At 35.5% G+C, this 27567-nt stretch overlaps 3 protein-coding genes across 3 annotated transcripts; 1 reads left to right on the forward strand and 2 right to left on the reverse strand.

Annotated features, from left to right (window-relative positions):
- The first annotated feature begins 496 nt into the window (after nucleotides 1–496).
- On the forward strand, nucleotides 497–1285 carry LOC137949822 (high-affinity nitrate transporter 3.1-like). Its single transcript, XM_068796019.1, has 2 exons — nucleotides 497–623; nucleotides 792–1285. Exons 1-2 carry the CDS (start codon nucleotides 497–499, stop codon nucleotides 1283–1285), a joined length of 621 nt encoding a protein of 206 aa, XP_068652120.1.
- Nucleotides 1286–1852: 567 nt separating this feature from the next.
- Nucleotides 1853–20941, reverse strand: LOC137935763 (AUGMIN subunit 3-like). The gene is made up of 19 exons (XM_068780583.1): nucleotides 20726–20941; nucleotides 19676–19712; nucleotides 19343–19446; nucleotides 18473–18671; nucleotides 17219–17285; nucleotides 17029–17132; nucleotides 16564–16648; nucleotides 15073–15130; nucleotides 14309–14440; nucleotides 13410–13479; nucleotides 12161–12218; nucleotides 12021–12076; nucleotides 6066–6218; nucleotides 5285–5396; nucleotides 5054–5195; nucleotides 4297–4372; nucleotides 2956–3051; nucleotides 2515–2677; nucleotides 1853–2359 (listed from the first exon to the last, which is right to left on the reverse strand). The coding sequence occupies exons 1-18, from the start codon at nucleotides 20899–20901 to the stop codon at nucleotides 2549–2551; spliced, it is 1854 nt and encodes a 617-aa protein (XP_068636684.1). The 5' UTR covers nucleotides 20902–20941; the 3' UTR covers nucleotides 1853–2359; nucleotides 2515–2548.
- Nucleotides 20942–23474: 2533 nt separating this feature from the next.
- LOC137936572 (high-affinity nitrate transporter 3.1-like) lies at nucleotides 23475–24345 on the reverse strand. The gene is made up of 2 exons (XM_068781728.1): nucleotides 24186–24345; nucleotides 23475–24060 (listed from the first exon to the last, which is right to left on the reverse strand). The coding sequence occupies exons 1-2, from the start codon at nucleotides 24310–24312 to the stop codon at nucleotides 23570–23572; spliced, it is 618 nt and encodes a 205-aa protein (XP_068637829.1). The 5' UTR covers nucleotides 24313–24345; the 3' UTR covers nucleotides 23475–23569.
- Nucleotides 24346–27567: the final 3222 nt, after the last annotated feature.

Genomic DNA, 27567 nt, shown 5'->3' on the forward strand with positions numbered 1-27567 from the left:
GGTTATCCGAGAGGCAAAAAAAACTGGATTACGGTTGTTAATTTTTTGTATTAATTTAATGTAAACTCTCACCATTAATTTGTGGTGATTGCAAAGATTTAGGCCACTAATTAATTTTTTACATGATACAGAGATGCCAGCATTTGCTCCTTGGAGGATTTCCAAAGAGGAATGACACAAAAAACATCAAAAGACAACTTTTTAAAGAAATTCATTCAAAAATTCATTCCAATTTCCAATTATCCAAAAGCACAAAAGAAAATCCCATGCCTCTTGCTTCTCTCAATGGGCCACCGGTATCTTACTGCTGCTCATAATATTATATTCTCTGCTGTCATTGCTTGGCTTTATCATCTCCTTTCTATACTTTGGACATTTGACTTTAGGAAAGAAAAAATAAAAAAATGCCCAACAGCTTGTCTTTCATATGTGTCTGTATATAATAGCTGCTTTGCAACTTCCACAACTCAGCTTCTTCTTCTCATTTCTCATTCCAATGGCATCAAGGCTTCTCATTGCCTCCATTCTTCTCTGCTTCATGTTTGGACCAGCTTTTGGGGCTGTCATCTTTTCCACCCTCCCTAGAACTCTCATAGCCTCCACAACAACAAAGAAAGGCTCAGGTAAGTCTTCAAAGTATTGTGTGTCTGATGTCAAACTTAGGATCTGTAATTTGTATATATATACCCATGTAAATAATAAGAAATCAATATGAAAGAGGAAGATTTTTTTGGGTGAAAATTTATCAATGTGTTCTAATTTACTGAGACCCTTGTCTTCAATCTTTGCAGTACTGAAAGCAGGGGAGGACACAGTCAAGGTGACATGGGAACTCAACTCCACACTCATGGCCGGGGCCGATGCCAAATACAGTAAGGTGGTTCTGAAGCTATGCTTTTCACCGGTGAGCCAAGAGGAAAGGGCTTGGAGGAAGACCCATGATGAGCTAGACAAAGATAAAACCTGCATGTTCAAGATAGTTGAGAAGGCATACACTAAGAACAAACAAGATAGCTATGATTGGGAGATTGAGAGGGATGTGCCCACAGCCACCTACTTTGTGAGGGCTTATGCTGTTGATTCTAATGGACATGAGGTGGCTTATGGCCAAAGTACAAACAGCCAGAAGACCAGTAGCTTGTTCGATATTGAAGCAATCACAGGGCGACACACTTCGATCGATATTGCTGCTGCTGCTTTCTCGGCATTCTCTGTTGTGTCTCTCTTTGTGTTCTTCTATGTAGAGAAGAGAAAGGCTAAAAAGTCCTCTCCACAACCCAACTGAGAGTCATCCTTGGCCTACACAGTTGGAGCCATGGGCTTGATGGGGATGCATAGTTCCAGTTGTATCTTCAATATATCTTTTGAGATCAAAGATGACTTGGACTCGACAGATCCAAAATTGCTTAGTTATCTGATTCTGTTATGGCAATGTCAGTCTCTCTGCCATACCAAATTTCTAGTGTCTAGACTTGGCTCTCTTGAGAATATTTTATTAATAAACTCTTAAGATAATTGTACTTAATTTTTAATTAATAAACTAAGATAAATTTTAACTTGTGAGAAATTAATAAATAATTAGAATTTTAAATTAAGACTAATTAATTAATTATATAAATAAAATGATTAAAAAAATACTTACTTTTATAATATCAAAATAGTTAATCAAATGAGAATATCAGCACCAAATGAACTAGATGTGAAAATTAGTTGGGTCAGGTCAGATTCCATGCGAAACCCAACCTGGTGCCTACCCCTAGTCAGAAAACTCCTTTTCTCCTCTTGAAAAACCAAATGAGAGATTCTGGAATCACATAAAAGATAGTAGAATCACATATACTTTGGCCAAAAAAAATAATAAACCAGTCATGAAACACGATATCATCATCAAAATTCTACAGTAGTTAGCAGAAAAATCACCTTCTACTACAATACAACAACATTGACACTTCTTGACTATAAAGAAAATTGAAACTTTATAATTACAGGTTTCCTGCTTTTGCACAGTAGAGTACAAATTACTCCCTTCTTGATCTTGAACATTTGAATATCTGTAGGAAGTGCTATGCTTCTTAGGTTCTCCATCAGATAAAGAAACTGGATGAAGTACTTGGGTAGACTCTCACAGGCTCCTCGACGGAAAAACCTTAAAATCTTTCATCTGGATGGTGAACCGAATCTTTCTTATAAATCATATCTATGAACTGTAGCAAGCCATTAGATAAACTGGCATCGATGATATTTAATGTGACTGCCTCAGCTAATGGCTGAGTTCGTGTTCCACACTGCCTCTTAACAGCTTTTTGCTGCTTATCAGCTGTACAATGTGAAATACCTAGTAGTCGGCCACACGGTCAAACTGTAGCACACAGCAAATAGACGTAAAACAAATTTTAAAGCTATAGAGAACAAACCACATATGGAACCGGCAACATAAAATTCACAAGATAAGAGAACGAATAAAGACCTTGGTAACATTATAACTGATTTTATCTCGTGAAAGTATTAACTCACCAAATTTGCCAGAAAAGGAGAAATGAGAATGCTTCTACAATTGCATAGCCTTGACTCGAGCAGTAAGTTCTCGAACTTGATTTCTTAGACGATCCGGATTGCAGAAGAAATCAACAAAGACCTGCCTCTCTCGGCCCACCTCATGTGGATGATGTTTTACTATCTGCATCATGATTTAACCCCAGACTAGTATTTAAATCAGCAAACAGAGAGAACTTCATTAATTCTAGTAAGACTTGAACCCAAGGCCTCCCACAATAAACCCCTCCATGTAACCACTGAGCCATTTGCCCACATCACAAAATGAATTCCATTCTTTATATTCATATCCATTACTTAAAAGAGTCTTGATATGTGCCGCCTAATAGGTTTTCAGATGTACAGACTATCAAGAACATGTAAGTGGTTAAAAAGCATAAAAGAACAAAAACCAAGCAATACCTCAGCCTTTTCACGATGCATGCGAGTCACTTCTTCAATAGCTGCAGATAGTTGTGCATTGACTTTCTCCATTTCCACAAGCTCTTTCATTAATGGCTGGTAGACATACCCAATAAAACCATCACACTTGTTACAATCAAAATCAGCAAGACTGCATAGAACGGGAGATAGGAAATTATATGATGAAAATATGACCAAGAAAAAGGGTTAAGGCACAGTGAAGAAGGATAGATAGCACAGGTCCTAAAACGAATCCAAAAGCCAGAAAGGGAAGCTACAACAGCTTATAAAATAGAAGCAATTGCAACAAATTTTGATATCACCCCTTGCATCAGTGCTAGATGAACCATTGCATATCTGACCATTGCTGCAACTGGGCTGAAAGATGTCTACCATGTGAATCCGTTCATTTCCTTCCCCTTCTTCCATTATTTCTTGACATACAGAATCCTACTCTAGAAAATATCTAGACACGTATAACTTAATTGACTATTTATTTTCTTTCTAGAAAGCCTCATTAAGTATTTCTTGAATTACTGATCCCTACTTTTGCCTAAGGCCTTTAGAAATTATGCATGTAACTCATTTTCCACATTACAAGATATCAGAGGCATTAAACAAGATATGGATCTATATGTTGCATAGCACTTGAAAGAGTAATTTTCAAATACAGCCCTCACAAATATCATATTTCCAAATACAGCAACAACTCAGATGTCACCTTACTTCTCCAAATAATGCTTTTTAACAAAAATCTAGTCAACATATGCAGTCTTTCCATTAGCATACTTTAAAGGAGATGCTAAATTCATAAAAATGGCTCTTTTACCCGAGTGCAATTAATTTTAATAAAAAATTATACTTATTCTAAGGAGGAGCCAGCCCCACCTCCCCTCTCTTGCTCTCTGGGTCAAAAAGAGAAATCTCCCCTACAGCAGAACATAATGGGGAGGGGAGCTTGGACCTCTTCTATCAGGGCTGTACACAGTCCACAGGATGGAGAGGAGAGGAGATATTTTTCAGCACTAAAGGCATAATAGGCAGAAAAGCAGTGTGTATGATTGAAAAGGAACGTCAGATGGTGGGGAGTCAAGAGACTGCCTCCTCTATTTAAAGCAAGTTTAGAGACGAAAAAGGATAACTAATTTGAGCAGACTTTACTTTCATCTCAGTTAAACTTTCAAAGCTATGAACATCTAAAAGGAGTCAAATAAGTAAAATTGCCCAAAAAAAATGTGAGTAAAAAAAAATCACTTCCTTGCCAATGAGAGAGAAAAAGTGATGAAATTAGATGAGCAGGCATAAAAGCAAGTAATAGTAAAAAACTGAAAGAATGTATACCCATGGTGTCAATATTGGTTGTGCAGTAGTTGATGATGCAAATAGAAGCTGCTGCAAATTTTGGATAAGAGTGCACCTAATATACATTTGAAAAAAAAATGTTACAAGCTTTTTTCACTTTTTGGGGAATGAATATCACTATTGCTTCCAGAAAGAAATAATCACTAGATCTCGAGACCAAAAAAACATAGAATACTAACAAAGAATTAGAACGATCAGCACTGCTTCCTACTGATACCCACATCAAGTTGAGACAGTGGAGGCCTTTCAGTAACAGCAACTGATTGACATCTATGTTGACTAAAGTTGATAAAGTTGATCTACGAGCCTTGAGCTCAGAGTCATCGAATCAAGCCTCCATGTGGTTAGTACTTAAAAACTTCACCTAATATGGGTGACATTCTTGTAGATCACTAGAGCAATAAATGACCCAAATCCTACAAAGTCCTTTTAGGAAGAATGGTGATTGCAATAAAGGCCAAAGGCTAGCAAGCAAAAGTACAAGGCTAGAGGAGAATTTACCAAGACAAAGAGATTTTGCATCAACCTTTCCTTAGCTAGATGATTGGCAATACCATTTACATGGCACCACTTAAGGACAGCATTTTTAGACAAATCACAAATTTCATGATATACATTCCAATGCCTCCACAGAAGTTGCAAGAGGATTTGCACATACAGAATAAAATTAAACATTTAAAAAAACAGAAATTAAAACCACCACCAATTTCTTACTGTCCATAAAAAGAGCACTCACAGCTTGTTAATATATCCGGATCGGTCGTCTGGAATGGAATTTTCAAGGTCAAATTGGAGGGAAAGCAAGTCAGAATGGAGGCTTGATATCTGCTGAACAATGCCAGGTGCTGAGACATATGTTGGTAATCCTCCTTGAGCATCTAAAGGAAACAGAAAGTACTGTCTAAGTTGCAAATTAAATAAATTTTGGATAGCCTTTAATAGTTAGAAAAAAGTATCAAAATTTTACTTGTATGAATACCCAGCAGGTCCCTAACGCTATGCAGGAAAGAGTCCCGATCATCCACGGCTCCTTGCTCATGAATTTCCAATGCAGCTTGAATAAGTGAAAGGCACCGGCTCTGTGACAAGTCAAGGTCAACATAAAACAGATAAAACTTACGTTTGTAAAAGCATCAACTCTTGAGATTATCTTACATAAATGACAAATGTTTCAGCTGTATATGGAGAGGAACTCTTTAAACACTTCTAAATAAGGTAGCCACTGGGACATTTAGAGTTTATGCTTTTCTTAGATTTTTATGAGAATAACAGTTTGGGTATTCAAAAAAGAAAATAGTTGATTTAAAGGATTTTTTAAAATAAATTCCCAAATGTGAATCTTTTATTGAGGCATCGATAACAGATTTATTAGATATATATTGTAATTTATCATTTTCTTGAAAAATTACATTATCATCTTTTCCCCAGCACTAATCTTTCCAAATTTTGCTATTTCTAAAAACAAAGTTATGAAAGACCGAAAGAAGAAAATCCTCGAACTTTTTCATGCAAACTTTGTCCAACATGGCTTAAATATATCAAAATAAATCACTTCAAATGATAAAAGGAAATGCAAAAAAAAATTGAAACTTGAAACTTTTTTCTAGTCCCTTTTAATTGAAATTTCTGGTTAGTTTTACAGTTTACAACACCAACAAGTACAAAAGCACCATCCATAAAAGCAATCTGGATTCTTTAGCAGCATGCAAACAGTTCAAACGAAATCATAAAGGTAAATGGCTGAATACCACACGACCGTTGGCTGCTGATAGGTAGGTCTGCAGCTCCAAATCAACAACTTTAAGCAATGAATATGCTCCAAGCATTGTCTTTCTTTCCAACTGGCAAGCTATTTTCAAGAATTGGTGCCTGACAAGCTGATTTACAAGATGATTTATAAACTGCACAAAAAGAGGCTCCAGTAAGTTGCAAAATGCTTCAAAAGGTAGTTGCTATGCTATTATTTGCAAGACCAAAGGAATATAGTCTGAACTAAAATGAAAAAACCCTTGTTAATGTCCTAATAGCAATAACCACATATATAGTCAACTTAAGCCATGAATATCTTGGCGGTGTAGAAGGTCCATGTAAAAAAAGTAAGAAGAAAGAAGGTTGAAGAGAGAGAATGAGAAGGAGAGACAGTAGATAAGAGTAAATTGAGAAAGAAATTGAGATGGGGGACCTGCACGTCCCCTAGCTTCTATTTATAGCTTAGGGTTGAGTGAGTTGAGTACAATTTACAACATCGCCCCTACTTTAAGTGAAAAACCCTAATTATCTATATCTCTTGCTTTGCATGTCCCCTTTATATGAAATTTCATCTATAGACATATTTGGACAATGTAAAACAAGATTACATCAAGAAATATACATAAAGACAAGGTAAAATGACCAAAATGCTCTTGTTCTTGTTTTTCAACAGTTACACATTGAGTAAAGGCTATAATGAACGAGTCACTTCTTGATAAAACATTTGCCTTCATAGAGTGAACAAAATCCAGGGCAAGACCAATGTGTAGGAATCTGATGTTTTTTCCAAACCTTCTCTTTTTCATCCTCTATTGAGAAGTCTTCTTCTTCTCCTCCTCTTGTTCTTCTCCTTTCCTCCTATCACTCTCCTCAAAATCTAGAATATCAAAAGCTGTTAAAATATATAAATGTATTTTGGTCTTTTCCGATGGTTGTATGTCCCTCTTAGATTAGTTGTTAGCTAGTTATTATTTTAGCATTATAGTGGTTAATTTTTCATGTCATTCTGATATGTTATTAGGGAGATATAAGTGTGTATATGTAGAGAGGTATATACGTCTTTTTGTAAGCTGCTAACTTAAGTCAGTACAAAAGAGAAATTAGGGTCTGATTTCAGATCCAACAATGATTGTTCTTCAATGCAGCTTCTTCCGAAACTCTTCTCTTCTCTTTTCTCTCTCTTTCTCTATCTATTTCTCCTTATTCGTCATATTTACGTGGTATTAGAGCAATCCATTTGATTGTTGTGGGTTTTTAGCAAAAATCTTCTCCTTCTCAAGTCTACAAACTCTCCAGGAAGAAGGATTTCACCAAATTGTTATTGATTAAAGGTTATACCTTTTTCTCTTTATTTGTGTCATAACCCTTGGGTTGAGCCCAGTCCTATCCGAAAATGACTAGCCACATAGGAGGTTTAATGCTCGACCTTATAACCCAATCATTTTTCATAACACTTCTTAATGTGAGACTTTTTCCCACTCAACAAAAGCTTTCTTGAGGAGCCTCTTCTAAGAAAAGTGACTTCAAGAGTCAAGGACAAGTCAAATCATCCAAGAGATGGCATACTTTTTGACAAATTTTAACTGTTTCAAATTGAACAATTTTATAGAAGAGGAGCACAACCAGCACACAGTTCACCAGCACACAGTTCATGGAGTGGTACTTGATAAATAATAAAGGTAAAGTAAAAAATGTAGCCGAGATGAAAAGGTTCATAGGAACAAGCGAGAAAGGTACAATAGGAATATAAATGAGAACCAAGAGTACTCTGAAGCAGCCTCATTAGTGAGATAGAAATGGACTTGTAAAATGCTACAACAATCACTGGGACCACCAGGAGGTGTGACCTGGTGCAAATGGAAAGCTCTAAAGACAGAGAGAAGGCAAGAAGATGGATAGAAGATGAGAGAAAAAGCGTGTGCAAAAACAGTACACCAGTTCAAAGAGGAATGAGTTTAAAGTTGTCGTTCCCAAAACAGCCATCAAAAGAGCATTTATAATTGTCTTATATGACCCTCAAACAGTATGTACGCTACCCATTTATTGCATGGAAAACTATAAGCTGATTTCACAAACTATAACATGTCTCCAAGGCATGATCTTAGTCGTGTAGAAAAGCAATCAGAAAGAAAAATTAACTATTTTGTTACAACTCTCTACTACCAAATCACCCAATTTTCCCAATTTTAAAACTAATCCTCAGAAGCATTAGTCCATTTGAACAAATGTCTTATCACTACAAAAGAAAGAAAAAATTGGAAAACAAGAAAAGGCTACTCTCTCATAAGGTTTGTTGAAGAGCATATATGGAAGAGTCTTACATGACTCTCACAGTAAGAAGCCTCACAGAGCCATAATTAATATGGTGGAGTCTAAGAAGTAGTCTCATAGAAGAATCTTAGTTAAGGGTGTTTTAGTTATATCAATCTTCTATTTATGTTGAGTTGCTTAATTGTTCTAAGACTCTTTTAGTGTTTAACTTTAGGTGTAATTGAGATAAAGGTAGTTTAATTGTAACTAGATTCTACTTGTTTCCTCTATTATAAATAGAGGTTCATTGTACTCAAATTACAACAAGTTACTGAAGTTTTTATCTTTTCCATAAATTCAACATGGTATCAAAGCGGTTTTTGTGAGTTGACTCCGTCAACCCACAGAGATAATGTGATCCTTTTTCAATATATCATCTTTAGTAGTTTAGGTTCGTATTCTATTTTTTTCTTTCTTTCTTGTCCCAATACCCATTGGTTTCTTGGTGTTCGCACCTCTATACTGAACTTTTCATATTGCAAATTATATATTAATGGAAAGATCTTCAAGTCTACTTTCCAACGCAAAACGAAGTTTGGTAATCAAAGTTTTCTACAACGAGAAATCGATATTTAAAGCAGTAAAGGTCAGACTGCAAGAGAGGTTAGAACAGTAGCAGAAAGCTTCACTTTTCGAGCCGTTTTAAGCCATCAAGAACGAGAGTTTATATGGAGATTTCTATGTCAAAAGAAATATCTGTAAATCTACTTTCTACCTTATCAAACCAATTCTCAATTTAAGTTTTTGAGAGGGAGATATCAATTTCGCAAGGGTCAATGGTTATGCTGGCCAAAGAAGAAAGAGTACCCAGTTCAGCCAGGTTATAGAGTCTGAAATCTATTAGATTCTTTTTCTCAAAAGAAGTATATTTTATGAAGAAAATTTATACTTGAATGAAAGGTAACGAAGTCTAGTTTCAGAAGGAGAAAATTTCATGTCAATCTGATCCATATTTAAGAAGATATTAGCATTGGAGTCGGTAAGGGTCAAGCTACCGAACAAAGAAAATAAAGAGGTCATAAAAAATTCAAGAACGAATCTTTTTATGTCAAATTAGACATCAATTTAAAGCTCTTTGAGTCTAGTTTCTTTAGCAACAAACCCTTTGTGATTCTAAGCTATATTTTTTGAGATATCGATATCAAAAGTACCAAAAATCAATCATACTGAAAATCTCTCATTTTTCTAATTTTCTCTCCTATTATATCTACATGCATTGCCGTGAATTGGGTTTCTTTCCCCTAGAATCCTAGTTTTTTAGCCAAAATTCTCTTCTAAACAAAGAATTTTGGTCAGACTTAATCACTCCATGATGTGCTCATTCAAGTTATGCAATATCTTGCTTCGATGTTGCTTTCAAGTTTTGCGTTTTTGTTACTTGGTTGTGTATCTTCCGTATAGTTAACTCTGAAAAATTGTGGTCACCCCAAAAAAGTTAGACTTGGTCAAATTTATTAAGTTCTACCGTTATAGAGCCCTTAGTTGTTTTTCAAGAAATAGGTCACTTTGAAGTATGAGTGTGGCAGAGTTGCCTCCTTCCGTTTAAAGTTGTTTTCCTCTAGTATTTTTTCAGTTTATCATCTTGTGTTTTTATCACTTCGGAGCAATGCCTAGACCCACTAACTAAAAAGTATAAGAGTGTGTCCAACATTCAGTTTGAATCAAGTATTTTGTTCTTCACTCAAATGGTGAATTGTGTTTGAGCTATACTTAAAAAAGTGAGTAGTCTCTTTGTTAAGCCCTAAAGTTGGGCAGTTTTTTCGCCTTTAAAAATGAGCGGAGTGTGTTTTAGACTATGACCGTTTTGACTGGAGTAAGGAATTTTGTCGTATGGCTAGAAGTGATTTTCTTCTCCCACATTATGTTTTTTTCAAGCTGGGTCTTTATGTCCTTTGTATCCCCAGTTTGAAGAGAAGTAGCTGAAGAAGTACAAGAAAGAGGTATTTGTTTCCACATGTTGTAGTAATTTTTATGTGACCAAAATATTCAAGAAAGGGGGAGCACAAAAGATGAAGTTTTTGCATTTATGAAGAATTTTTTTCAGCAAATAAAAATTGAAAACCAATAATCCTTTTCATTGCAAGCTGAAGTGATAAACTCCAGCTTGAGGGGGAGTGTTGAAGAGCAGATATGGAAGAGTCTTACGTGACTTTCAAAGTAAGAAGCCTCAAGGAGCTAGAATTAATATGGTGAAGTCTAAGAAAGAGTCTTACAGGAAGAGGTCTCACAGAAAAATCTCAATTAAAAGTGTTTTAGTTACGTTATTCTTCTATTTATATTTAGTTGTTTAATTGTTCTAGGACCCATCTTATAGTGTTTAACTTTGGGTGTAATTAAGATAAGGGTAGTTGAATTGTAATTGTATTCTACTTGTTTCCTCTATTATAAATAGAGCCTCATTTGTACTCAAATTACAACAAGTTATTGAAATTTTTCTCTTTTCCAAAAAGTCAACAGGTTGAAAGATTGTCTTCAAACAATAGGGTTGACGAATATTCTAAATCGATAAGGGAATGCTAAACCATCTTTTTCTTGATGCCAAGACAGTGAAATCATATCACTGCTTATGCAAAAAAAAAATCATCATTTCATTAGCAGTCTTACGCCAGAAATGCAGTTTAGTGGATGCCACTAGTTAGATAAAGAATAGCTCAATCCCACCTAGGAGGCTGGATTACCAGTATGAACAGACTTTCGCTCATAGCAAGTCTTTGTCATCCACGATGACATATGCCAATGCCAAGGTAGTTCCGGAGTGCAAGAATCAGGAAAACATTAAGCTGCCATTAGAAGCTTGACTAAAACCTAAAAAGGGAAAAAGTTAAACACAAAAAGTAAAAAGTACACCCTTTTGGGTGAAAATCTCACCAAGTTAACCTGATTCATGGATTTATTTGTCTTCTAAAAACTTGATAGTTGTGCTACTTTCAATAAGCTCAAACCTAGTAACTATTTTTAAGGCTTTGAACCCCTCATTCAGCTCCAATAATCTCAGACTAAGCTTTAAGCTTTTTTGGTACAAAAATGTCCTTATTGATCTTTTCAAGACCTCATTAGCATTGTTCTTGTGTCTAGAAGTCTTTAGCTGCCCACATCACATGCACTGACCAGAAAATTCTATGACAAATGCTTTGGCACCTAAAGCTCCCTATTCTTGTTTGGTGATGTACCATACTTTGTCCCATAATACCATCCAAAAGTCCATGTCAAAACAAAAGAAGGCTAAAATTAAAACTAGAGTTCAAAGACATCCTAAGGAAGTTGAAGTATTAGTAGGCTGAGAAAAAAATGGAAAAACATGATGGCCCTTGAGTCGAGTGAAGTGGAAATCAATCATCACATAATTGGCCTGCTTCCTGAACATGTGATGTAGCATTATCTGTATCATGCAATTATTACCGGTACATATTAAGTCAAGAATGCTATATCCAAATCGTATGGCCCAAGCAGCATTACCCTCCCTGATTACCACGCAGCATTGCCCTTATCTCAAAGGATAGGAATCAACTAAAATAGAAGCTAGAATTACGAAGGACATCATATATCATTGTCTTCTAGGATCTATCAACTTAAAATACAGCAACTGGTTTTATTAACTAATTTTTTATAAGTATAATTTCCAACAACCATAAAATGAAACATACCATTTTCTGTTGAGCAATGTAGTATTCCTGGCGCATAACCTTTAAATCATAATCACCTAATCAACTTAAAAAACATATACGGGTCAAGGTATACTCTTAAGTTACTTCCAAGTAACAAGGATAAAGAGCAATTCATATACCTTGTAAAATAAATGTGTCTTGGAGTTGAGCCAGGTCCAAACACAAAATTGGAATTGTCTGCAGAAATGGCAGAAAGTAGAAGGTGACAAAGCATCAAACTAAACAACAATTTAGTGTAACACCCATAAAACAAAGCATGCCAAAGAAGAAACACATAAGAAGCCATACTTTATTAAATTCAAGGAGAACAGATGCACAACCATCCTAACACTACTTTAGGATGACATCAACAACTAAAAGTCAAGCTCGGTAAACCACGGGAGCTGATGCTTTTTTAGCTCTCTTCAATTTAAGAGATTATAACCACTCATCACTGAAGAATATTGTAAAGGGATGATATGGAGCAAATCTCAGGTTTTAGTTAAAAGAGCGGTGGTACTGATCATTAAAAGGTGACTTATATTATCCAAATTAATAGGGGCTACTCCTTATTATGTATTTATTATGGTTAATAATAGTAGGCCAAATGGATTCAGGATTTTGTGTTTGTTACATGCAAAAAGGTCTCTTAACTTTGGCTGGTCATTCTTAGACAGACCTGGATTAGAGCAGGTACTTGTACATAGGCTCTCCACCCAAAAACTCTATGTGTAAGAGCTGTAAAAAAGTCTTACACGTGGGGAGAAGTGTTCAGAATAGTCTCACATGAATTGTCGACAAATCATTTTGAAATGCATATGAAACCAACTTCAAAAATTACTATAGCCAAAATCATGCCAACTCAATGAGCAACCCTCAAAAATAGCAAAGCTTAATAAATAACATGCATGTGGTCAGTGGCTACCCTTTCACATGAATATATATGAATGGATATTGGATATTTAGTGGTAAATGGCTTGCGATTGTACCGCAAAAATTTGAGGAAATACAACCTACACCTCATGTATGTGGTTTACCTTTACCAAGCAAACAAAAACCAATGAAAAGAAGTTCAGGGCTTCATAATTCGAACTCTACTAGTAGTCAACCTCGCACAAGAACATTACAGAGCAAGAAATGCTTCATCTGTCCAAAAAATTAAGAATTTGGAAACGCAGAGAAGAAGAAGAAGAAGAAGAGAGAGAGAGAGAGAGAGAGAGATGTGGCTAACAGTTTCAATGATCAAAAAGATTAAGATGTTAAGTAGACCATGGAAATATAAGTTGTCTTTATCCAAATTGTCATTTGGCCATTGTTGAACATGTGTGAAAGAAAATAATTAACACTATGAACAAATGAAAGCAGTTCTCACAAAATGAGCCTACACACCTCAGACAACAGCTTCTCTTCTTTTTGGTACAAATTAGAAAGCTCAGCTGTCAGTTCAGAATGTTGTCTCCTGTAAGTTATGCAAATCGTGATCTAGAATGCAAAGAAGCTCAATGCAAATATACCAAAATCTTACAAGTTATAAAATACTTAAAATAGCAGAAGACATGGAATAGCATTTGCATCACAAGAAGATACAATGTTGACCCTATAATATATGTCAAACAAGCTGTTAAAACTGGGCAAATTCCTCCCATAATGAATAGCCAAATTAGGAAATCCCTTCCCAATTAATAAGCATAACATCTTTACAAGTCAAAATAATGTTGGACCATTCTCCCACCCACCACAATCCGCACTCTCAAACTATTAGCTTTAGTTGTGGAGCACATGTATACCTATAGACTGGTGGGATTTTTTTTATCCACTGACATTCGCCCTCAAGTCCATGTCTAAACCAACAACTTGGATCAAGTCATGGAAAACATAAACACAGAGGATATAGGGAACAAACACAAAAACCTAACAAAATGCAGGTAGGAGCGTGGTTGGCTCTAATAGCATGTTAAAGTTGGACTGCCCCACCCAAAATTGACTTTTTAAAGTTGTCAACCACAGGTAACAAATCTAACCTTCAGACAACAAGCCTCAAATATGGAGCATATTTACAATTATAGACTAGTTGACCAGACCTAATTAGCAGTACATACGCAACACCAAAGCCAAGAAACAATAAAACTTTTGAGATAACAGGAAAAGTGTTTAAGATGACATTCCAAAAGAACTTTTTAGTTTAATTTCCTTTTAATAAAAACAGATGTCTTGAAAACTTTTAATTGTCATTAAAGAATTGAAGAAGGAAATAGAAAATGACTATATAACAAATCTTAAGGATGTACCGAAGAGAATGAAGATCAAGATGAATATGAGCTTCATCAGATGCCACTTGAGATCTCACAGTCAACAGAATTGCTTGTTCCTTGGCATTCTCAACTTGGGCCTCCACCCATTTTTTCTCACTTATACCAAATCTGTTACAATTCATAGAGAGGATAAATTTCAAGAGAAAGACAGTAGCAGAAATTAAAAGATAAACTGAAATAGAACACCAACAAGAATCTTCCAGCAGAAATAATGCAAGAAAGCTACAATGTTTTTGGTTACACATCCTTAGCTACCAGACTTCCCCCAGAGTAGATCAAACAAGTTGCTATTTAGAATGCCTTTCAACCACTAAACTACGCAGTATTAAATCCATGGATAATGAGGCTTTGAAGAAGCAATTATGGAAGAGTCTCACACGAGTCTCATATGAGGAAGTCTCAAAGAATAGAGGCTCACTGGGTGTAACTGAGACATGTGTAGTTTAATTGTGATTCTACTTATTTCCTCTATTATAAATAGAGATTCATTGTATTCAGTTATATTCAAGTCAATGAATTATTATTTCTTCTCCAAAAATTCAACAGAAGCTAATACTACCCATCAGCTCAAACACATAAATATCCTAGTTCTATATATCATGTTGTAGTGGTTTATCTCTCTCCATAACAGAAATCACTTATTAGTAGAAAGAACTGATTAGCCAACAAAACTAGTCAGGAACAAATAAGAAGAAGAGAAATGGAATCAACTTTAGCCACAAATGACCAAGAATGCTTACATTGATCGAAGCCTTTGTAGTTTTGTGACACGATGAAGCTGAGAATTTTCTGAGTCTCCTGCATCAGATATAAATAAACAAAAATAAGTTTTCAGTGATCCAACTCAATTCATTGCCATGTTTGTGTAGCATTCATGTGGCACATGAAGGGAAGTCCTCCATCACAACTCACCTAAAATGGGGAAATAGTCCAAGTAGACTGAAAAAGCTCTCAACCATGTAGGGAAAATTGTGTAGGACAATTTTGGGACTATAGTGCATTAAGGCATGGAATTGTCATAACTTGCTGAATGTTGATTCAAAATGGACTATTACATAGCTAGCTCCTCCCAGCTTTTTAGAGAGTCTGATGTGATGTTTTAAATCGCTGTATGACCAGAAGCAGGCTCCCAGGCAGAACTAAGAAACCACATGGAAGTCATCCAGACTTGGGAAACTGGTAAATAGAAGACCATAAGTCAAGCAAACAAGCTTCCATACTGATGCAACCTCTCAACCTATAATAAAAGTAGAGTTCCAAGTTTTTTAGAGAAAAATTCAGGATAAGGGTTATCACCAAGGCCCTGAAATTAATTGCGTCCATGCCACAATGAGTTATTCGGCACCATCATGATTAAGGAGATCCAGTAGTTTGTTTATACAACAGACTGCGTCTTTCCTGACTGCACTGGTAGCTGGCCACGCCTATCAATTTGATAAATTCCCAGATGTACATCAACAGGACAACGCATGGTGTGGGGAAGTTGGGAGAAAAAGATTTGGAAGACCCGATTGTTTCTTCTTTCAACGTGCCTCGTATCAACCTACCAGTAATTGAAGCATGGTTTTTCCTAGAAGGAACACAAGTGCCCCTGAAATACAGCTCCAGCCCATCTCACTGGAGAAGTAGGCTCAGCAAATGGAATGGGCTGGTTCACAAGGAATCTTCCTTCCACTGAAAGCTTGTCGATGCTAGAAGAAATCCAAGTATTGTATAAGTTTTAAGTTATCTAGTGTTTCTTGTGCATTAGGAAGTGACTTATCTTGTCCGAAATGACAGCTTGGTGTTTGCTCCATTCTGTCTGCTCTGCTTCTTTAATCCTTTTGCTCTCTTTAAACAGAAGAAAAATATTTTCTAATTTTTGAAAATCATTACTTTTTTATAAAGAATTGAATTTAATATAAGATGAAACTCTTAACCACAATCACTAGAGAAGAGAAAAGGTCCTACGTCTTAACGTATCAACATCAACAATCAATCTTTAAGAAGTTCTTTTCAGACAAAAAGCAGACAAATCAATTTTTCCTTTTATTTTCATCAAATTTTATTTTTCAGAAAATAAATCACTCTATACAACAACCTTCAAAAATAGACAAGAACAAAATCAAAACCTGACACATAAACAGATACAAGATGGAATTTAAATAAGCTGTAGAAGAAACTGTAACAACACCAGACGCACAGACAACTTGGAAAAAACAATAAAGAAAGAAAGCAACAGGATAAAGTACCTTGTTCCATACAATTTGTGATATCTTCCAGACTCACCCATGAACACTTAGATTTTCCCTCCTCAGCAACAAGACGAAAAGGTCCCTACAATTGGAAACATATATAATGATGATAAAATAATGACGACAATAATGATGGGAATTAAGATGAAGTTAAAATAAAACCATCTAGAAATTTCACAAAAAATAAAAATAAATAAATAAAACCAAAAGTACAATAATAACACCGTTCACAATAAATAAATAAAACTCTGTTCAAAAAATTTTGAAAAAGAATAAAGCCTTTGAAAATGTTCATTACTCGATTGAGCGACAACAACCCAAAGGAAATTCTAGGACTTCCCTCTTAACCTGGCTATAAAAGCCTTACTGTAATATGTCTGAGAGGAACAACTGTTCTTAAAAGCAACAGATAGTATTGGAAAGAACACAAGAACAAAAATTAAGCAGTTTTAGACCGAATACCGTATCAAACTGTTTGACAAACCACCAGTTTAGCTCCTTTAAACATGCAGAATCTCCAAGCAAGTATGAATGAAAATCAGAGTAAGCTAAGTAGATCCCGTACTCTGCAAATCAAGGTCATAAAGAAAGAAATCAGATTATAGCCTCAGTGGGTACCATCTCCTGAAATATGTAGCTATAAAATATGTACCATCTCCTGACAGGTAATGAGCCAACTCCTGACCAGTAGAAGCAATTTTGTCAAGGACTGCATTCATCTAAAGAAATCAAAAATCAGAGAATTGGCAAGAGAATGCTTTTAGATATAAAGATTAAGTTATTCAAAAAACTAAAAAACAAATTTCAGCCAATGTAAGAAGAAGAAAGATACACAAAAAAATTATAAAGAACACAAAAAACAAACAAAATGAAAGTAGTGGTCAAAACCATAAACCCATACTTTTTCTTTTCTTGAAAGCAATGAGAAGAAGAATGCTTTAAGAGAGCTCAAAGAAGAGCAAGAAGTACAAAAGGATACAATACAATGTTAAAAATAGAAAAGAAAGCAACAAATAAGTGACTCACAAAGGGAAGGCACTGCCGATACAAAAACCTGTACTTTTCATTAAGGAAAAAACTAAAACCAAAAAACCATGGAAGAGCATTGATATTATTGAAATATTTGAAGTGCAATCCATAGTTATAACGAGAAGCTCAGACATCTCGAAGGATACTTCAAAATGCATAAAATAGAATCATTAAGTTAATGACTAACCACTTTCTAGCTTTTTCTGACAAACAGAATGCTCCTATAATATCTAAATATAGTGTATTGACTCATTGATAATAAAGTACTCCTTTTATATATCAAACATTTATACAACAATGAGTTTTCTTAATCTGTTTTGAAGAGAGTTTGGAAGTGCCAATTTTGCTTAAACCAAACCAGTTTCAGAATCTAAGCATAAATAATGGCAGGAGACACAAATCTGAGCCTCATTTTTTTATGCCCTAGCAGCCACATATATTAATATCAAATGGATTCATACAAGAAAGGACCTTCAGGCTTCGAGAGTGCTCACATCCACCAGAACTGGTTATCGGGCCTCTCTGCCTCACAACCTATACTGCATGGTCTTCCACCTTGCTGCCAGAGTTTGCTCCTTCCCCTCATTGTTGAAGCCGATTCTACTTCAGTCGTGGCAAGGGAAAGAAGAGCTCTTCAACCCCCACACCCCCCCCCCCTTTTACGACATTCTCACCTCAAACCTTTCATACTAATTTCTCTTAATTTTGTGTTTTATTTTTTCGTGATTATCTAGTGTCCACTATATTGTAACGTGGTGCACACTCAAGAAACTTTCTCCCACAAAAAATATGCTTCAATGTCAAATACCTTTCTTGTTACAAAAAAAAGTAGTTAAGTTCCTAAGGTCACCATAGAATCATTAGAAGATGAGTATACCTCCAAGTTTTTCTCAGATAGTTTATCATCTAATAAATATGACAGTTGTCCACTAACAGTGGATGTTGTTGTTGTCCGTGCCCTTCGTCCTTGTGTCAACAATGATGCTTGAGAAATGATTAAATCAATTTGAGACTGAAGCCGGCCAAGCTGTTTTTCCAATTCTGCAGCTTCTGCTTTATACGCCAGAGTTGCTTCCCTAAAAATCAGATACATGAACCACAACATTTTGCAAATTAAAAAAAAAAAAATCATTAATTTGAAGGAGGAAAAATATTTAGCTAGTTTGTATCTATTAGATTGCTTACAATCATAACTCCAGACTAGAAGGATATATAACCATTCCACACTAAAACCAACAGGACTCTTCCAAAGGGCAAATATGAGGCACATACATTACTTTTTAACCAGAAAATAATATTTTCTGAAAATTTCTACTTTCTTTCAAACCAATAAAAACCTAGTGCTCCACTCGAACAACCAACAGCCTTGGAGAAAATCACAAGTCTGGGACAAACAAAGCTTCAAATAATACAAGTCTCATCAATGAATGCAAAAAACACAGGACAGATATAGCACGAAGAAATCCACCATCAACGGAGGATATTTTCTCATGAAGATAAATAAAAATAGGAAAAAATTTACATCAACTTTGTAAACTAAAAGCCATGTTACAAATGATTTTTTTCGAAATAATATTACATTATTGACCGATAAAATCCAGAATCAACCTTGACCCAGACAGGAAGAAACAGAACAGAACCTCAGATCATGTAAGAGCAATGAAATTGCAACATATTCTCTCATATACAACTATAAAAAGCAAGTGTCATTCAGAAAGGACAAGAAAGTTAAATAAAATATTTCTACCTGGTTTCTTTTAATCCTTCTTCAGCTCCAAAAACAGCATCTTGATTATTCCTCCTACTTGAAAAGGCTGAGATACTACCATATGCAAAGTCCAAGTCCTCCCCCTGAAGATGTACTCCACATCAAACATGCACAGAATGAAAAGATTTTTTTTGCTTTTTTTGAAGGGATGGTGCTCCTTGATCAGTGTTTCAGAAATTAAAAATTTGACTAGAAGTTCACTAACTAACTAGAAAAATTACACGAATTCAGCACCACCCCATCCCCCCCCCCCAACTAAAAATGACAAGACTATCTAGGCTAAAATTCACCAAATGAAGGAAAATGTCATACCTCCAACAACTTTCCTTCCTGTAAAAACTGCTCATACCTACCACAGTAAATTTCAATAATTAAAATAAAATAAAAAGCTCTCACTATAGATAGCAACAATGTGAAACTGAAATCTAAGAGCAGCTATTATGGTAAATTAATGAAGGAGTAAGAAAAAAGGAATACAAATTAAGGCATAGTAAGACAATAGATCCAGCAACCTGCACATCTATCTAGCAATCATATATCTTCATCATTATATTCGGGCCTTTAACCCAAATACAACAAGATGAGCTAATATGAACCCTTCACATTCTTTCAGCTCTAACCATATGCAAGCTCCATTGGTGGATTGACCTTCTTCAAGTCATTACCTACCACTTTCTTATCAGTGGGGGGTGCGAGGGGGGATGGATAATTCCTTCAGTTCTCACTGGCCTATTGAAGTCTCATCTCTATAGTCCATTTTTTATAGATATTGTCTCTTCACTACCATAACATCCCACTCCATAAAGTTTTTTTTTCCAGCAGTTGTCTGGAAAATTTTCGTGTTTACTTATTAGTGGGCACATCCCGTATATTTATAACAATCAGATGGAAGAGACCAGTTACCAACATCGTAACAGCTACATTATTGTGTCCACATGCATGATGATCAACCAAAACAAATACCAAATATACATTCTAAGCATAACAATGACATTGTACATAGCTATAACATACATTGCACATAATTCTAATCTTAACATGCTACAATGTGACTAACTACTCAAGGAAGAGGATTTAAATTCCAGAAGTTAGAATTACCCACTACAATCAATTACACTTCCAATGAAGAAGATAAATACATTCTAGACACATCAATGTGGTTATGAGTGACTAGCACAAAGATTTCTGCAAAAATACCCCGTGGAACAAATGAAACTTGAACTCTGAACTGAACAAAATAAGTTATGGCATCATTTCCAAAATCTTCATCCACAACTTTTATGCAATTAATGGAGAAACGGATATCAACATCCAGAAGCAGATAAAAACTTTGAAAAGGGTAAAATTTAACCATGTACTCACTGGGCGACCTCCGCTGAGGTGAGAACATTAGCAGGTCGAAGATTGGAGCAGATCCAAGCGAGCAATGGCCTTGTTTCTTCGATCTGGAAGGGCCACTCGAAGCTGTCGGGACTCAGCGACTCGTGCCCCTCTAATCCTAATTCGCCCAGAATAGCACATAATCTCGTTGCGCTCATTGCCAACTCTCTTCCACGACGAGAACACGAGAGAGAGAGAGAGAGAGAGAGAGAGAGATGGTGAAGCGCCAATGCCGGCCTACTGTGACATCGAAGCAGACTGCAGGCCGCCTTCCCCGTTTTGAAAAGGGGAAAAAGTGGGCCCATAGTTAGGCTTTAGCTGGAGAGAGAGAGAGAGAGAAATCTGGCAAGAATTTTTTTTTGTCGTTTTTAGCTTTTGTTGGATACTCAAGTGAGAAAAAATGAAAGAAGGTATAGTCTTATATTTTCATATTTTATTATCAAATGAATTTGTTCTATGGGACAAGTTCACACATAAATCTGTTTAAAGATAAATTAATTTATTTTAATATAAAAAAATATAAATTTAATTACCTGTATAGACTATATAGATGTTTTAAAAATTAATAATTATGACATATAAGTCTAAGAACAAAATTTATCATATCTTATTACCACCATAGTCTCTACCTCAACCTCGACTACCACCACCTCTATGTTGGCCTCCACAAGGATCATGTCATTAGTAATACGAGGATGATAATTCTCTATCACAACATAGTCTTTTTCTTTGGCTTTAAGGGAAATCCCCACAACTTGTGACCGGACCAAGGAATTCTTATTATTCAAATTGGTGGTAGTAATTTGGACATGCCTAGGGGGGGTTAGTCAACTTGAATAAGGAAATGAACTTCAGCTCATCTCTTGACGTCGTTAGTGGAGCACCAATGCCCGATTCATGTTGATGAATCAGATAAACCCGAAGATAACACCCACGGTTTAATTTTGGGATTTTGGCTTCCATATTATATTATGAATCATCCGGATGAAGCGAGTGGGACTTGTAGCGACACGAGAGGCCAATTTTTTTTTTCTTGCTCTCCCTCTCTTCTCCCTCTTGATCTGTCCCAACATCTTTATCTCAATACACCATTGTACCTTTCGGCCTCCCGACGCCGAACATTGTCTCCCCCCCCCCCCCACAAGGTTGTCTTCATCGCAGAGCCCCTGTCGTAGCACCGTGAGGAAGAAGACGTCGATTTAATTTTTTCTAAGTTAGAAAAAATTAAACCACTGGTTATGGTCAAATCTCGGATCGAACCCGCTCGAGTTCAACCAAATTAATTCGGGTCAACTCGGTTTAAAAAAAATTAACCCATTTTAATTAGTTAGTGTATTAATATATTTTACTTATACATTAAATTACTTATTCGTATAGTAATCATGTTTGTTTTACCTAATTTTGGGTTTAGGTATTATGTTTTATTTAAGTATATTATTACAAGTTACTTATTCTCTTTTTTTTTATATTTTTCTTATTTTGCAACACTAGCACTAGAAACTATTTTCCAGTGCACACGAACTCGTCCACACTAACACCAAATTTAAAGTTGAAATTCAAATTTGAAGTTTGTTAACTAACATTTGAGCATAAATAAGCTCTAATCCTAATCCATATAAGGGTCATGTCACATTAAGCTAACTATTGCTTTTACCTTTGTATCATCGGTAGTATGAGGATGATAATGCTTAGTCACAACATAGTCTTTTTCTTGGGCTTTAAGGGAAATCCCTACAAGGAATTCTTATTATTCAATTTGGTGGTAGTAATTTGGACATGCGTAAGTTTTTCCACTATAATACCCTATGCACCTCAAACATCACCTCTACAAAACTAGAGGATGCAACCTAGGGTGGCACCAAACCAAACTGATTCGCAAACTGTTTGAATTCGACTCAGTTCAATTTTTACTTGAGCATGATTCGAGTTAAAACTTAAAATAATTTTCGTAATATATAACAAGCCAAGGTCAAGATTTTCCAAACTCGGCTTATTAGCTTATGAGCCTACTCATTAGCATAGATTTTTCTACGAAAAACTCCTTTACTCTAATTGCTCTCGTCATTTACCTTTTTAGTTGGTTGAAAGTTTGTCTTACTTACCTCAAACTGCAAAGACGATCAATTGTTCTGCTCTTTTGAGTCCCTAAACATCTAATTGTTTGTCAATGGAATAAATACTATTGATGGAGGTAGGTTTTTTCTTTTAAGTCTATTAAACTGATTATTATACATTAGTATGTTCCATTATAAAGTCTCGAATTCCTTTATGATAGCTTGCAGTTCATCACAGTATTCTCTTTATTTATTTTTATAATTTTAAATATAGGTTAGAGTTCAAACTCGACTCAATTCCAATTTTATGCTCATGCTTAACTTAAAAGTATTCAAATCAAGTCAAACTCGACTCAATGCCACCCCTAGATGCAACTATCACCAATCATTTGAACGATCAGTTTCCACGATTGATCTATCAACCTCATGAACTCTAAACGATCAATCATATAATCCCTCGATTGATCTATCAATAATCGACCATACACAATCACGATTGCTTCATTCTTATTGGTTCCTCAATGCATGACTTGGTCAATAAATAAGAAATGGTTACTTGGTGTGTTTATGATGACACATATTCATGAGACTTAAGGTCGAAGATGCACCACGTGGCATCACATTGTTCAATAGACAAGATTTAATTTTATAACTCAAGTTTACAATATTTCCTTGGAAGATATTTGCAATTGATAATACTAAATTGTCTTAAATTCCTAACATAAGCTCGCCCACTCGTCTCTCGTCCGTCCCCACCACACTTTGTTCTCTCCTACTGAGCCGGCGACGCGCTCCGGCGGGCCTTTCGCTTCTCGGCGTAGAAGAACCCAACGAGCGAGACAACGGAGAAGGCGGAGAAGCAGGCGGCTGCGATGTCGAGCGAGGCGTGGCGGCCCGTGATGGCTTCCACCTCGAACAGGTTGCTCGACTTCCTACCGTCGGTCGTCTGTCCGTACACCACCTGGTCGCCGGCGGCGTTCAGGGCGTACGCCCGGACGAAGTAAGTCGCCGTCGGCACGTCTCGCTCCAGCAACCATTCGAAGCTCTCCTGCTTTGCACTGTAAGGCCGCGTCACGATTGTGAACGGGCAGGTCTTGTCCTTGCTGAGGTCGTCGTTGGTCTTCCTCCATGCCCGGTCTTTCTGGCTGATGGGGGCGTAGCAGAGTTTCACCTTCACCTTTGCATAGTTCTTATCCGCTCCCGCTGGGAGAGTCCCGTTCGGCGCCCATGTCACCTTCAACGAGTCCTCCCCTGCTTTCAGCGCTGACCCAGTTCGAAAACACACAGAAAAACAAACTACTATTTAATTTGATAGAAATATCAATCTGGGTCCTCCACGGACGGTTCCAGTTTCAAGAAATCGGTGCCATGGTTTCTGGGTTGCTTACCTGAGCCTCGTTTAGGAGATGCAGTGACCACCAGCGTCCGAGGGAGAGTGGAGAAGGGCACTCCACCAAAAGCTGAACCAAAGCAAAAGAGAAAAACTGCGGAAAATAAAAGGAACCTGGTCGCCATTGGAGACTGTAAAGAAAGAGCACGGAACAAGGAAAACTGGAAAGGAAACCAGATGTGAGATGGGAAAAAACAAGAGAAAGGCTTATATACCGAGGGAAGGGAAACTGTAGCCCGTATTAACTGCTTAGATGGAGTCATATCAGACAATCAAATCCAAGGACATGAATATAATAATTATTGGGTTTTTAGAGGCTCTGTGAGATCTCGAAGAGTCAAGGGTTGTACGTAAAAACTCGGTCTGAGTAATATAATTTATGGCAATTTCTCTTTCTGGTTTTAGCCATTTGGTTTTAGCTATTGGTTTGAGGGGTTGAGAAGGCATCACCGTCTTGTTATTCTCCGTCTCCCAAGGCAGGTGAGGAGCCATTTAGACGCAAACCCACGAGAGTATCTTTTTGAAGACCCAAAGAGTTGAGAGAGATGTAAAAGCAGCCATTTACAGGCTTAAACGGTAGGGGATGCAAGTCAAAATGGCTTAATAAGGGAGTTCTCCTTCCCTCTGATGGACCAAACAAACAAGGATGCCTCTACAAGATGGACCATGATATATCTTCCTAAGTGATGGGTGTGACATATATAATATTACGGATGGTCTTAATGTGAGGGAGTTGGATGGTCTTAGCATGAGGGACTTTGGATTTTCTATTATATGGTGATGAATGAACATTAATATATGTTTTTGAATAATTATTGTCACATAATATTACTACTAATAGGGAATTGTTCTCACCTATGCTTAGAGACCTATAACTTTATAAAATAACCACAAACCAAAACAAGGAATAATGTAAAATAAATCACCCTGTTGAAGAACTTTAGTCCTAGTAATTAATTTTGAATTTCAAGAATTTTTGAATTTTGCAAAAAAAAAATGGAATATTTACCTCTTTGATGAAAGTCCCCAACGCCTTTCGCAACTGTTCCTCGATGACATGTACTCTCATTAGAAAGGATAGAGTCAATTTGTGGATTAGTGTGACCTTTTCAACATATGCTCATAAAGAGTAAAATGATCCATCAACCTATCAGACTCCAACAAGGATTCATCTTCTATGTTCACTTCTCACTCAAACTCAAACTCTAGTTAGCTGAGACATCTCCCAAAATTGCGTTTGACCCCAACATGACGAGTTCGCCACGCCCATTTCCTATAATTTTAAATAAAATATTTTAAAAAATAATATTAAAATTTTGAAATAGTTTTTTTATTAAACTGTTTATGTTAACATGAATATCCATAAATTTTGACTCTAATCAATATTTTTATATAAAAAAATAATAATATTTATAAAACCATTTATGAGAATTAAAATATACAAATTTAAATTGTAATCTATAATTTCTCATATTTATTTATTTATTTATCTCAAAATTATGATTTTGCCTCTAGGATAAGTTTCTCTTAGAATAAAAACCTCCAACTCTATAAAAAAACATGAATTCTTCAAACTGGCAAGATGCATCAAATAAATTAATTATGTAATTATTTCTATTCCAAAAGAATTATGTATTTCACAACAAAAGTCAAGTCAATTAATAAGATTAAAGGAAGTGAAATTAGGAGGTGATCAGGTTCATGGTCTGAAGGCTCAATTATCCAATCAAGTAATAACCTGTCCTATGTGTCATACAAACACAATATTGTATGATGATGTAGCATCAAGTCAGTCGTATGCTACCATCCAAATACTCAAATGTTTAAGTGAATTGCACCAATTTACACTATTATCTACCTAGATGAAATTTTTAGCATTAAGTTCTAGGATAGTGTCAATATGACTCCTTCGTATTAACAACAACCAAATGCACTATCTGAAATTAAATAATGCATATATAAAATATTTATTTATAAAAATATAACAAATACACACTAAGTATTCTGAATATGGCTACATAGTAAAAACACTAATACTCTCCCACTTGGCTTGATTAGAACCTAGGAGAACTGATTACCATGCCCATATTTCTCACATGATTAACAAACACTTTAATACTCGATCCCTTAGCCATAAGATCAATAATCATGTCCCATAACTATTTCATGATCCTACTTTTTACTCTTCCATAATATTGCACCTCCGCCAAACATGAAGATAAAACCAAAAATAGATTTATGATAATCTAGATATTGTTAGGAATTTGAGTAAGAGTAAACCTCCTCCAATGGTGAAGATGGCAAAAACACAAGCCTGAGTTGTCCTTGTTTCTTTGACATATAACAAAACTTGTTTAACCCAATCATAATGATGTGGGTTAGGACCTACCTAAAAATGACCAACCATGTAAATAATGAAATAAATATCATGACTTGTACAAATTCTAAGATACATTAGGCTCCCAATAGCAGAAACATAAACCACTTTTAGGTTATCCATCTTATTTCTCTCTATTTTGTTTTGTGGACATTGTGATTTATCAAATATGTCCTCTTCTGAAACCGGTATGGTATTTTTTCACTCGCTCATTGAGTATTTCTCAAGGATATTATCCATAAATGCAATTAGAGACAGAGCAAACCATATTAGAACTTGAACTCAAGTCCTTCACTTTAAGTGCTCATGCATTTAGTTCTTGGTGTCTTAAATCATTTGATTAATATTGCTCGTAATAAAGATATCATCCACATATAGCACCACAAGAACTATTTGATTGCTGGATTTCTTGACATACACACAAGGAACCTTTGAATTACTTTCAAAAATAAATATTTTACTAGAAGAGTAGAGTTTGACCCTCTAATCCTAGTTGTTTTGTCCTGATTTTGAGTCCACTCAGTGAGTTAGAAAATCATAATTTTGATTTCCACCATTTTCCATATTTTACTAGTATTAATTTATTAAAAAATAATAATTCTTTGATTCTTCAGTTGTTTTCCTCAACATGATTTTTAAATAATTTTATAATTACTCTATCTTTTACCCACATTTTAAAATTAATTTGAAGTGTACTCCACTATAACTATTATAGTTATTATTTTTATGCATTATTTTGGGTAATATGACTATATATCCCTATATTTTTTTCAAACATTAATATTACATAACATTTGAAAGATATATAACTCAAACATTTATTTCATTACATATATTAATGGAACATTATGGGGGTGTTTCATGTGTTACATAAAATGTAATGTGCAAGAACCATAGGGTTATTAATAAATTTATATCATTATATTGTCTATTAAACAATATTTATTTTTAAATTTTTAATTAATTTTCCATTAAATTAAATCAAATTCATATTTATTTTAAT

The sequence above is a fragment of the Aristolochia californica genome, unplaced genomic scaffold, assembly GCF_029961685.1.
Source record: "Aristolochia californica isolate CCGP_79_NKW_82.1479 unplaced genomic scaffold, dmAriCali1.0.hap1 SCAF_1, whole genome shotgun sequence".
In the NCBI taxonomy this organism is placed as follows: domain Eukaryota; kingdom Viridiplantae; phylum Streptophyta; class Magnoliopsida; order Piperales; family Aristolochiaceae; genus Aristolochia; species Aristolochia californica.